The 12,687-nt window shown below is 34.1% G+C and overlaps 1 protein-coding gene and 1 long non-coding RNA gene across 7 annotated transcripts in view; both read right to left on the bottom strand.

Annotated features, from left to right (window-relative positions):
* The window catches only part of LOC147841212 (uncharacterized), a 1,204,737-nt gene that overhangs the window by 880,810 nt on the left and 311,240 nt on the right, over positions 1 to 12,687 (bottom strand). The window lies entirely within an intron of this gene.
* mymx (myomixer) overlaps positions 7,187 to 12,687 on the bottom strand; it is a 111,112-nt gene continuing 105,611 nt past the window's right edge. For 3 of the 6 annotated variants that reach the window (XM_087279775.1, XM_087279778.1, XM_087279779.1), the window contains one exon: positions 7,187 to 8,202. In XM_087279775.1, the coding sequence (XP_087135901.1) occupies positions 8,153 to 8,202 (50 nt within the window). In that variant the 3' untranslated portion in view covers positions 7,187 to 8,152. Of the gene's footprint in view, positions 9,235 to 12,687 lie in introns of all 6 variants that reach the window. The other 3 variants (XM_087279774.1, XM_087279776.1, XM_087279777.1) reach the window with 1 other exon arrangement.

Raw genomic sequence — 12,687 nt, 5'->3', positions numbered from 1 at the left:
TTTTCCCTTTGTCACAGTTATTAAATCAGTGTGTCAGTGGCACAGTACAGGCTACGTGTGTGTGTCCAACATTTTGGTGAATGACATTAGTTTGGGCTGGTTATATATTTGAAATAGAGAGAAAATGTTGACTTTAGCGATGACGAGGCTTCATTTAAACTGCAGAAGATGCCGTCTGACAACGAGGGGAAAACGCCTCACAGCAGCTGTTTTCCATCCTATTAGATCGCATTTCTTTAAATGATCAGTCCAGGAGATGCTGCTGATGGACAACAGTATTAGTTCAAAGAGGATAAAAGCAGGTAAAATAGAATAAAACTATCGTTTCAAAGCTGTCCAAATGTGACTGTTTACACGCATCAGCTGCCGACCGGAAGTTCTTCACATTCTCCTTGCGCATACACGCAAAGCATCGTGGGTAATTTTGCGTTCCAAGAAAAAGGTCTATTGCAATTAGAATTGTTGTCATTTCCAGTAATAAAAAAAAATCAAACTTGCTGGATGAATAAAAGTAACGCCAAGACAGAATTTGCCAGGGGTATGAATAAATTCAGGCTAGACTAGATCGTGACACAAATCATAGATTTAAATCTCAGCAAATGCATGAAGTGATTAAATGAATGCCTTCAATTAAGTCACATTTCTGCCTGATGCATGAACGTGAAATTGTTAAAATGCTGCATATTAAATTCTACTGATGCTGGAATATTTCTGGAGAGAGAGAGAGAGAGAGAGAGAGAGAGAGAGAGACCTCCACTGTCTCCAACACACAACACTGGAACTCTTTACTTGTGGATTTACTTTTGAAATTATTGTCATCACGTTTACCCTGTTTTACAAATTACCATTAATCTATTTTTATTTGTATTAATCCTTTTAGTTTTACTGATATATGCTTATTTTTCTTAATCTATTTTTATTTTTTATCTTCTTTTCTTTATTTCTATATTTTATGTTCATATTTGTTTGCACTACTGCCCTTTTTGCACTGTCTTGTCTGTACGCAGCGACGCTGCACTGCTTTGGCAATACGAATGTACAGTTACTTGTCATGCCAATAAAGCGCCTGAAATGTGAAATGAGAGAGAGAGAGAGAGAGAGAGAGAGAGAGAGAGAGAGACATTGTGACCCCTCAGGCTTCGGGCAAATATGACAATAACAAGAGAGATGGTCAGAAATGGCCCTCGGGGACACATTTACAGAGAGTTTCCCATGACACAAGGTCAAACTTTCAGCCCGCTCTCCAACAAAAAAACAAAACTGAGCTCGTTCACATTAGGACAAATTCGTTTGTCCAAATCAATAAACAGCAGAAATATGGCATGAAAAATGCCATGGTGATTTATATGAATATTGTAGTGCTTTTGCACCATACGATAGACCATGTTTATAAATGAAGTGATTGTGACCTGTGGTGGGGCCGAATGTTGACAGTGGCCCAGAAAGGGGTCATGACCTCTGTGACACGTGCAGTGATGTCACTCATGACCCTCTGCCCTGTCGCTGACCCCATACCGGCCAGTTCAGTCGATCTGATGCCACAGAGAAAGACCCCGACTGTTGACTTTCATCAGGATAATTGAGCGGTGGCTGGTGATCAATGCTCTTTTTAACACACTCCACTCATTAATCACCATCATGGAGGAAAAGTGACAGCCGCCGCCAGAAAGAGACTCCAGGAAAGACTTTTGGATGTCATTTAAATGTCAGCTTTGTTTCGGATGCTTCTCTTAAAGAATGAACCACCAACTTATCCAGCATATGTTTTACATAGTGGATGCCTTTCCAGCTGCAATCCAGTATGGGGAAACACCCACACAAAATCAAACACACACTACTGCCAATTTAGTTTACCCAATTCTGCTATAGCCCATGTGTTTGGACTGTGAGGGAAACTGGAGCACCCGGAGGAGACCCACACCAACACGAGGAGGACATGCAAACTCCATACAGAAATGCCAACTGACCCAGCTGGGACTTGAACCAGCAACCTACTCGCTGTGAGGCCACAGTGCTAACCACTGACTGCTAAAATTCCATTAGAGAAATAAAATTCAATGTAGAGCAGCTCATATACACTGAAAAAAATGTAAAAAAATGAGTCTGCATATTGTGATTTCTGGGGGTTTTCTCTTTATTAATGATTATATATGACATTATTAGACCTTGATCTCTGCTCATTTGACTTTTAAATGCTGAAAATTCAACTATGAAGATCAACAAAGTGACTTTTATTGGCACTTTAGTAGTTTTGAATTGTGTGTGTGTGTGTGATGTATACATACTGTATATAGGAAATTTAAGGTTATATGGAATATATTTGCAAATAGGTGAGGCGGTGGCGCAGTAGGTAGTGCTGTTGCCTCACAGCAAGAAGGTCACTGGGTCACTGGTTCGAACCTTGGCTCAGTTGGCGTTTCTGTGTGGAGTTTGCATGTTCTCCCTGCATTCGCGTGGGTTTCCTCCGGGTGCTCCGGTTTCCCCCACAGTCCAAAGATATGCGGTACAGGTGAATTGGGTAGGCTAAATTGCCCGTAGTGTATGAGTGTGTGTGTGAATGAGTGTGCGTGGATGTTTCCCAGAGATGGGTTGCAGCTGGAAGGGCATCCGCTGCGTAAAAACTTGCTGAATAAGTTGGCGGTTCATTAGCTGTGACGACACCGAATTAATAAAGGGACTAAGCCGACAAGAAAATGAATGAATTAATATTTGCAAATATTTCCTCAATATAGTGAAGACAGTAGGAGATTCATTCATTAATTTTCTTTTCGGCTTAGTCCCTTTATTAATCCGGAGTCGCCACAGAGGAATGAACCGTCAACTTATCCAGCAAGTTTTTTTTTACGCAACGGATGCCCTTACAGCCGCAACCCATCTCTGGTAAACACAGTAGGAGATTTTTTGTTTATTTTTATTAAACGATTTTTTATTTTTATTCATACAACTTCAGACATGCTTCAATGTAAACATTTCTGAATTTAATCAATAAAGTGTAATATAAAATTACTATATAATGTGTCATTTTTTTTTTCAAAGGAAAACTGGTACTTTTGAATCCATTATATACAGCTGAAGTCAGAACTATTAGCCCCTCTGTTTATTTTTCCTCCAATTTCTGTTTAATGAAGAGCAGATTTCTTCAACACATTTATAATAGTTTTAATAACTCATTTCTAATAACTGATTTATTTTATCTTTACCATGATGACAGTAAATAATATTTGACTAGATATTGTTCAAGATACTAGTATTCACCCTAAAGTGACATTTAATGGCTTAGCTAAGTTAATCAGTCAAGTTTGTGTATAACAGTGGTTTGTTCCGTAGACTATTAAAAAAATTTGCTTAAAGGGGCTAATAATTTTGACCTTAAAATTGTTTTTAAAAAAATAAAAACTAGCTGAAATAAAACAAATAAGACTTTCTCCAGAAGAAAACATATTATCAGACATACTGTGAACATTTCCTTGCTCTGTTAAACATCATTTGGTTAATATTAAAAAAATAAATAAAAAAATGGAAAAAAAATTCAAAAGGGGGCTAATAATTCCGATTTTAACTGTATATATAAAAATTACAAAATGTATTTTAGTAAAAATCTATTGTTTGCAAATATTTTCTCTAAATATAGTAAGAGATATGCATTTTTTTAATGCAAGCTTTTCATTTATATTTATACAATTTTTGAAATGCTAGTTTCAATATGAACTTTATATCAACAGAGTAAAGAATAATATAAAATTACTATATAATTTTTACCTGTAATTTTAACAAGGAAACTGCTGATACCTTTAAATCCATTCATAATGACATCACAGTTAAATTCTAATAAATTCTCTTCATTTTATGATCTTTGTCTAACGTGGATTTGATCAAAATACAGAAAAAAACTAAAATGTTGTGAAAGTCATTAAGCAAAAATTTTACATCCGTTTAAAAATATATATTTAAAAATGTGCACAGCTTTCTTTCCTCACTAAAAACCAGAAATAATTGTGAAATATTTAGCGTATGATTCATTAGACTGTCCATATCTGTAGAGTATACAGGACAAATACAGTTATTTTTTACATTGGCACAAACATTCTAATATAAACTTTTACATGTCTATACATTATTTTTTTAGAAGAGTAAAAAGATAAAATAAAATTCATTAATAATAAATTAATTAAAAATAAATGAAATAAAAATAAATGAAATGAAATAAATATTAAAAAATTTAATAAAAAATTAAATAAAAATGAAATAAATTTTTTTTAAATAAATGTAAATATGTTATATATATTACATGTTAATATATATATATATATATATATATATATATATATATATATATATATATATATATATAATATTAATAATAATAATAAACAACAACAAAAACAATAATAAAAATATATTAAAAAACAATAAATAAAAATATAAAAAATAAAAATAAAATAAATTAATAATAAATTAATAAAAAATAAATGAAATAAAAATAAATTATACAAAATAAATAATAAAAATGTAATAAAAATTTAAATAAAAATGAAATAAAAATAAATATAAAAATGTTATTAATAATAATAAACAAAAACAATAATAAAAATATAGAAATAAAAAATAAAATATAAATATAATAAATAAAATAGGAATAAAACAAAACAAGAAGTAATTTTTTCAAATTTATAAAAATATATATTAAAATAAATCATATTGATTTATTAAAATAACAATTCTTTAAAATAAAATTATTAAAAATAATGGGGGGGGGGGGCTGCTTCTGTTAAGCTTCAGTTGCTGCTTTCTTGTTAATATAGTTAATTGTTATGCTATAAATGCTTTGCGAAATGAGTCAAAGGTGTTTGTTTCTCAGGCCTGTGATGATGCCTTCAGTCATGGGATAAATTAATGATCTCCTCATAGTCCAGAAATGAGCTGTTTGTTTGTGGAGTCCTGTTTTAATGATCCACAGTCTCTGATGAGCATTTGAGAAGCGCTGATAAGGCGAATATAGATCAACTCGTCCACAATAATCATTAAAGGAGCTTGAGGGGTTTTTTTGCATATGAAAAGCGCTGATGTCTGGAAGCCGGACGCCTCTTCAATCCCTTTAAGCCGTCGGAGAGTCTGTGCATACATAATTGGGGAGTATTTGCAGTTGAAATGATAATCAGAGACTGTACATTTGACACTCGAAACGACGCCAAACAAAAGGAGGATCCGCGCTAAATCCCGGCTTAAAAGCCAGAGTGGTGCAGGAGGGGGAGAAAGTGCTGCAACAATGGCTTTCAGCACATGGTCAATGGCGGATTAGAATGCATTATGGCACTCGAGATGTGCAAAGAGAAGGACGGGGTTTTTAACAGGCCCTAACAGTGAGCTGTGTAAACATTATAGTGTCATTCAGCGCCCGTACATGCAAAATCATATTTAACATGAAATCAAAACTAAGCATACTGATTTTCTTAGCTCACATTGCTAGTTTTGTGCTGAACAATTAATCTATGCATGTCACTAAGAAAAAAAAAACATATTTGGCTATGTAATGATTCATTCATTTTCCTTTTAGCTTATTTAATTCCATTTTAGTGCTTATGTTTGGACTGTGGGGGAAACCGGAGCAGGAAACCCACACCAACACAAAGAAAACATGCAAACTCCACACAGAAATGTCAACTGACCTCCATTTTAACCTTGATATCTGATCTCTGGCTAATTTGGTTCTTTAAACAAGTTGGCGAATCAGATTAAAATGTTTGGATGAACTGATCTGAGATCTCTGAGATAACGGATCTATCAATCCTCGGAATCATGATCAACAATGCAACGACTGGCTGACGGCACAGCAGCGTAATGACATCATCAGATTAATATTCAACATTCAATATTCATCCATGTGAGCTAAATTACATATAATTCATAGTAAATGGTTTGTTATGATACGCAGTGACTTTCCACATGTGTTGTGGGCTGCAGGCTTTACACTTTCATGTGTCGAGAGTAATTAGCAGGTTATTTAGTTTTACATTTAAAGCAGATTTTTAATCAAATAATTTTGAAAAAAGTTTCAAGAACTTTCACAATACACACTCATCTGTGGTCGTTAAAATGCCTCCCGCTGGACACAAAAAATAAAAAATAATAAATCACAGAAGAAGAGAATATAAATCTGCTTTAAAGAGAATTTTGCTCTACTGCACTGTAAAACAATATTAATGAATATTTTATTTTCTGTATTTTTGGAAATAATAAATTTATACTTTTGAATAATAATAATAAATAATAATAATAATAATAATAATAATAATAGGAATAATAAAAATAAATAAATGAAAATAAAAATAAATATAAAAATATAGTATAAAATAAAATAAATAAAATGAAAATAATAAATACAAATATCAAAATAAATATAAATAAAAATAAATAAATAAAATTGTAATATATATACACACACACACACACACACACACACATATATATATATATATATATATATATATATATATATATATATATATATATATATATATATATATATATATATATATATATATATATATATATATATACACACACATTCATTCATTTTCTTGTCGGCTTAGTCCTTTTATTAATCCGGGGTCGCCACAGCGGAGTGAACCGCCAACTTATCTAGCAAGTTTTTATGCAGCAAATACCCTTCCAGCCGCAACCCACCTCTGGGAAATTTATATATATAAATTATATAAATTTTACGTCACCTTATATATATATATATATATATATATATATATATATATATATATATATATATATATATATATGAGAAACATGTACTGAGCTGAGGTTCGAACCAGCGACCTTCTTGCTGTGAGGCAACAGCACTACCTACTGCGCCTCAGTTCATGTTTCTTATATATATATATATATATATATATATATATATATATATATATATATATATATGTATACAGTATATGGCGACGTAGTGAATATATATTAGACACACACTTTTTTTTTAAATCAACATTTTCCTATTGGCAATAAAATACATTTATGACATTTAATATAAAAACAATGTTGTGTGTAAACTATTATTCAAGATTAGTTCTGCAAGATTATTTTGGACACCCTTAAATCCCATGACTTAAAAGAAGATCGCCAGTGCAGCATTTCTGCTCTGCAAAGTGTACAAACAACACAACACAAACGCCGTATGTGCTCATTCACACTGCTGTAATCTTTATAAAACGACAGAACTTAAAAATACTTTAAAAATAAAGGAACATATCAAATGTCTTCCATTGTGAATCGTCTAAAACAATGCATAAAAAGTGGTGTAAAAAAGGTCAAACATTCATGTCACCATAAAATCACAAAACATCCCTTATAATACAGACAAAACATCCTTCTGAAATTCACACTGCATTGACTTACATACAAAAAGATTAAATACACGAATGTTTAGTCTGGAAATGCACGTTAAAAGGAAAGTTAACCCCAAAAGTAAATCAGATACTGTCAACAATGAGAATAAACAGACAGTATTTTTCATTTTTGGGCCACACACACAACGCAAAGCAGGAAAAACAATAACATATGTGCCAAAACCTCAGGAAAACTAAACAACGACTACACACAGATGAAAATACATTGCAATCCAGGCCAAAAAGCAGAACGTACATCAAGCAAAAACATGGAATAAGGCTGGAATAATAATAAAGACATAAGATATAACAAATTCTCACATCAGTAGATTGATAAAGCAGTGTTTGATCATTACATCCACAGCAAACCTTACAACACATCAGCCAAACAAGCACATTTCAGCATGACTTAAAGAGACAGTACACATAAAGAGGAGCATTTCCTCACACTCGAGTGGTTGTAAACGTTTACAAGTGTCTGTCTTCTGCTGAACACAAAAGAAGATATTCTGAAGAATGTTGGGGGAACAAAACATCCATAGTCAGGACAAGAAATACACTGGAAGTCAATGTCTGCTTTACCCCTATTACAGGGATGTCCAAACTCGAGAGGGGTCTGGATGCAGACCTGGTGCAGTGCAATCTGGGCTGCATCCAATGCTTTTTAATGGGCTCACCTAACCCCACCCATTACAGTGACGTCACTCGCTCCATTTGAGTGCATTGTGTCTGACATTGCATCGCTGAGTGATGCAATCTCAGCTTGCATCATAAAGGCTGCATCCAGATACTATTGCCAAACTCGGTCCTGGAGGGCCGGTGTCCTGGAGAGTTTAGCTCCAACTTGCTTCAACACACCTGCCTGGACGTTTCTAGTAACCTAGAAAGAGCTTGATTAGCTGGCTCAGGTGTGTTTAATTGGGGCTGAAACTAAAATGTGAAGGACACCAGCCCTCCAGGACCGAGTTTAGACACCCCTGCCCTAGTAAATCTTCAATTGTGTTCAACGGAAGAAAGAAACAGTTTGGAGTAAATTTTAAGGTGAACTGTCCCTTTAAGAGAAACTTAATGCATGAATGAACCGGGATGTTTCATTTACTCACCCTCGTGTTCTCAAACAGCTTTCCTCTGTCTTTGTTTAGCTCAGTTTCTGAAGCACTTTCTGCCATCTTAGTTAAACACACCTGAAGCAGATCATGAAGGATTACTGCAGAGCTCCAGGTGTGATGATGGAGCAGGGCTGTGTCTCAAATCGCCCACTACACCCTAAATCAGGGGTGCCCAAACTCGGTTAGATTAAAGATTAGTTCCAACCCCAATCAGACACACCTGGGCTAGCTAATCAAGCTCTTACTAGGCGTACTTGAATCATCCATGCAGGTGTTTTGAGGCAAGTTGAAGCTGAAATCTGTAGGACACCTGCCCCCCGGGACCAAATTTGGACACCCCTGCCTTAAATAGTGGACTATTTAAGGGTGCATCCATCTGTAGTGGTGTCCGAAACTATAGTGGACATTCTGAAGTGCACTTCATCGATCCCACAATGCACTGCAGGGTTATGGACGGTGTGTATATTGTATAATATACAACATTTCTGACCAAAAACAGAGAAAAATGTGGGTCATTTGAAACAAACAACCCTTCTCTTTCCTTTTCTTTTCAAGATTTAGAATTTTTATATATCTTAAAAAACAAACATTTTTTTCTCTGTTTTTGGTCAAAAAGTTTGCATTTTTGATGAAACCTATCAGCATTCAAGTTGTGATAAACCATAAACACAGAATAAAATGCATATAGTCTCCTATTCACCAAGGGTCACCACAGCGGAATGAACCGCCAACTATTCCAGCATATGTTTTACACAGCAGATGCCCTTTCAGCTGCAACCCAGTAATGGGAAACACCCATACATTCTCACATTCACACATACTCATACACTACGGTCAGTTTAGTTCATCCAATTCCCCTATAGCGCATGTGTTTGGACTGTGGGGGAAAACGGAGCATCCGGAAACCCACACCAACACGGGGAGAACATGCAAACTCCACACATAAATGCCAACTGATTGTAATAAACTAAGTTAATCATGTTACAACTTAATTTTTTGAGTTACACAAGCTGTTTTAAGTCAACACAGCCATATCACCCTGCAGCCCAAGACCAGTTACTCACTGAAGCTAAGCAGGGCTGAGCCTGGTCAGTATCTGGATGGGAGACCACATGGGAAAACTAGGTTGCTTCTGGAAGTGGTGTTAGTGAGGCCACAAGGGGGCGCTCAACCTGAGGTCTGTGTAAGTCCTAATGCCCCAGTATAGTGAAGGGGACACTATACTGTCAGTGAGCGCCGTTTTTCAGATGAGGCGTTAAACCAAGGTCCCGATTGAAAATTCCGTGGCACTTCTCGTAAAAAAAAAACCCTGTTGTCTTGGCTAAATGACCTTCAAATCAAACTGAATTGTCTCTATCACTGTCTCTCCACTCCACCAAATGGCTACCATAGCATCATCCAAGTGGATGCTGCACACTGGTGGTGGTGTAGAGAGACCCCCCGCCCCCCATTTAGTCAGTTTAATGCAAGTTTATAACTTGAAAGTAGACATTAGTTAAAAAACAGTATTTTTTTAACAGTGCAGCAGAAAATATTCATATTTAGTTAAAAATCGCATCAAAAATGTTGACAATGGCTGAGGGTGAGTATGAGGGTGTGAGGGTGAGTAAATGGTGGCATAATTAGTCTGATATAAAAAGTGGAAATAGTAAATATCACACAGTTTGCAGCAACACACACATATAAAAAGCTGATTTATGGAAATGTATGCAAATTACAAATATAACATTTACTTTTTTACATTTATGATTGGGAGATTTTAAATATATATATATATATATATATATATATATATATATATATATATATATATATATATATATATATATATATATATTTCAAAATATTCTAGTCTGTTTCATAACTTCTTCAACCATTGTAATTATATATAATTATATACAGTTGAGGTCAGAATTATTAGCCCCCCTATGGACTTTATCTTTTTTAAATATTTCCGAAATAATGTTTAACAGAGCAGGGAAATTTTCACAGTATGTCTGATAATATTTTTTCTTCTGGAGAAAGTCTTATTTGTTTTATTTCTGCAAGAATAAAAGCAGTTTTTAATTTTTTTAAAAAACATTTTAAGGTCAATATTAATAGCCCCTTTAAGCTATACATTTTTCGATAGTCTACAGAACAAACCATCGATATACAATAACTTGCCTAATTACCCTAACCTGCCTAGTTACCCTAATTAACCTAGTTAAGTCTTTAAATGTCACTTTAAGCTGTATAGAAGTGTCTTGAAAAATATTATTTACTGTCATCAAGGCAAAGATAAAATAACTCAGTATACAGTAAATTAATCATACAGTAAACTAGTATGTTTAGAAATGTGCTGAAAAAAAACCCTCTCCATTGAACAGACATTGGGGAAAAATAAACAGGGGAGCTAATAATTCTAGCTTTAACTGTATGTTCATATATATTAGCTATAATCTTATATGTCTGTTAATACATGGCATTATATGAACATATTTACTTTTATCTAATATATTTGATATGCACATGTTTGTTATTGCAATGATTAAAAACAATAAATGAAAAATCCATTTTGCCATATTTTGAGATGTTGCATGTAATGTACTTCTTTGTGTGAAATAAAATTGAACGTGTATGTCAAATACAGTCCAAGTCTGTATTATTAGCCCACTTGTGCATTGTATTCCCCAATTTCTGTTTAATGGAGAGAAGATTTCATCAACACATTTCTAAGCATAATAGTTTTAATAACTCATTTCAAATAATCTTTGCCATGATGACAGTAAATAATATTAGACTAGATATTCTTCAAGACCCTTCTAAACAGCTTAAAGTGACATTTAAAGGCTTAATTGGGGTAAAGTTAGGGTAGTTAGGCAAGTCATTGTATAACAGTGGTTTGTTCTGTAGACGATCCAAAACAAACTTACAGGGGGATTGTATGAGCCAGTTATGCATAATTCATTTCTGATAAAAATTGAGTTAAAAAAGTAAAAACATGGTAAAAATAGATGTTAAATATAATAAGAATGCATTGTGATTGTATTATCTAAAATGCATAATTTAATAATTTATTTAATTTAAAAACTTTTACTTTAGTTTTTTGGCTTCCGGCAGTAATACATCATCGTCTTTAGTTCATACGTTTAAGTCGGATTGCAGTTATGGATGTTGAAAGCAACACAGTTTTTTGAGCGAGCTACAGTATATCGAGTCTATTGTACTCTTGTATTCAGGCCCGGATTGGCCAATCGGGAGGACCGGGAGAGTTCCCGGTGGGCTGGTCTGTTTTTTGGCTACAAGGGCTGGTGTTTCTAGCTGCTTGCACTCTCAGCTGTCGCACTTTTTTCATTTATTTATTTATTTGACCATAGCCTCACTCTTTTTATTTATTATTTTGCCGCAGCTCCGCCCCATGAACAAAATACAGCCTGCAAAAGTGTAACACCACCATTGTGGTCCAGTGGTCAGCACGTTGCGTTACGACGTGTTCGATCCTCACCTGAGTACTTCTTTTTTATTGTTAAGACATATAAAACTGTAAGGTTGTTGAACATTTGAAGTTCTAAAGCAGCTGTTTTCTTCAAAAAGACGTGATAGTGTCATTAGGAACTGAATTTGAAATGACCTTATTTTAATATAGTCGTGAACTGAGGTGGGCCAGTCTAAGGCTTGAAACTCCAGGGGTCCGTTCTTCGTACCTCGCTTAAATGATCTAAGATGATTTGGCAGATCCTGGATCTTTTCATCTCGATAACTGATCCTCGAAATCATGATTAGCTATGCAGCGATTGGCTGACGGCACAGCAGCGTAATGACATCATCTGATTAATATTCAATTATCCATGTGAGCAAAATTACATCAAATTAGCAGTAAACGGTTTGTTAAATATGACACGCAATAACCTTCCATATTTGTTGTGAGCTGCAGGCTTTACACTTTCTTATGTCAAGAGTACTCATCATGTATTTCAATGCAAATCAATGTATTTAGTTCTACATTTAGATAATATTGTCTATATTATAGTAGCCGTTTTTTAATCAGTGTAAAGAATAACTGGATGTTTACAAAAGCATTTTGATATTGGTAAAGGCGTCTGCAACTTTTGTAAAGCATCAAATCACTGTTAACTGTCAAAACATGTTTATGACTGCATAAATGTATTATTGCTTTAAAAAAAATCACATATTCTGCATTT

This window comes from Danio rerio, chromosome 13 (assembly GCF_052040795.2).
Source record: "Danio rerio strain M-AB ecotype USA chromosome 13, GRCz13ab, whole genome shotgun sequence".
NCBI lineage: Eukaryota > Metazoa > Chordata > Actinopteri > Cypriniformes > Danionidae > Danio > Danio rerio.
The sequence above is the reverse complement of the archived record's forward strand: the minus strand, read 5'-3'. Positions and strand labels throughout refer to the sequence as shown.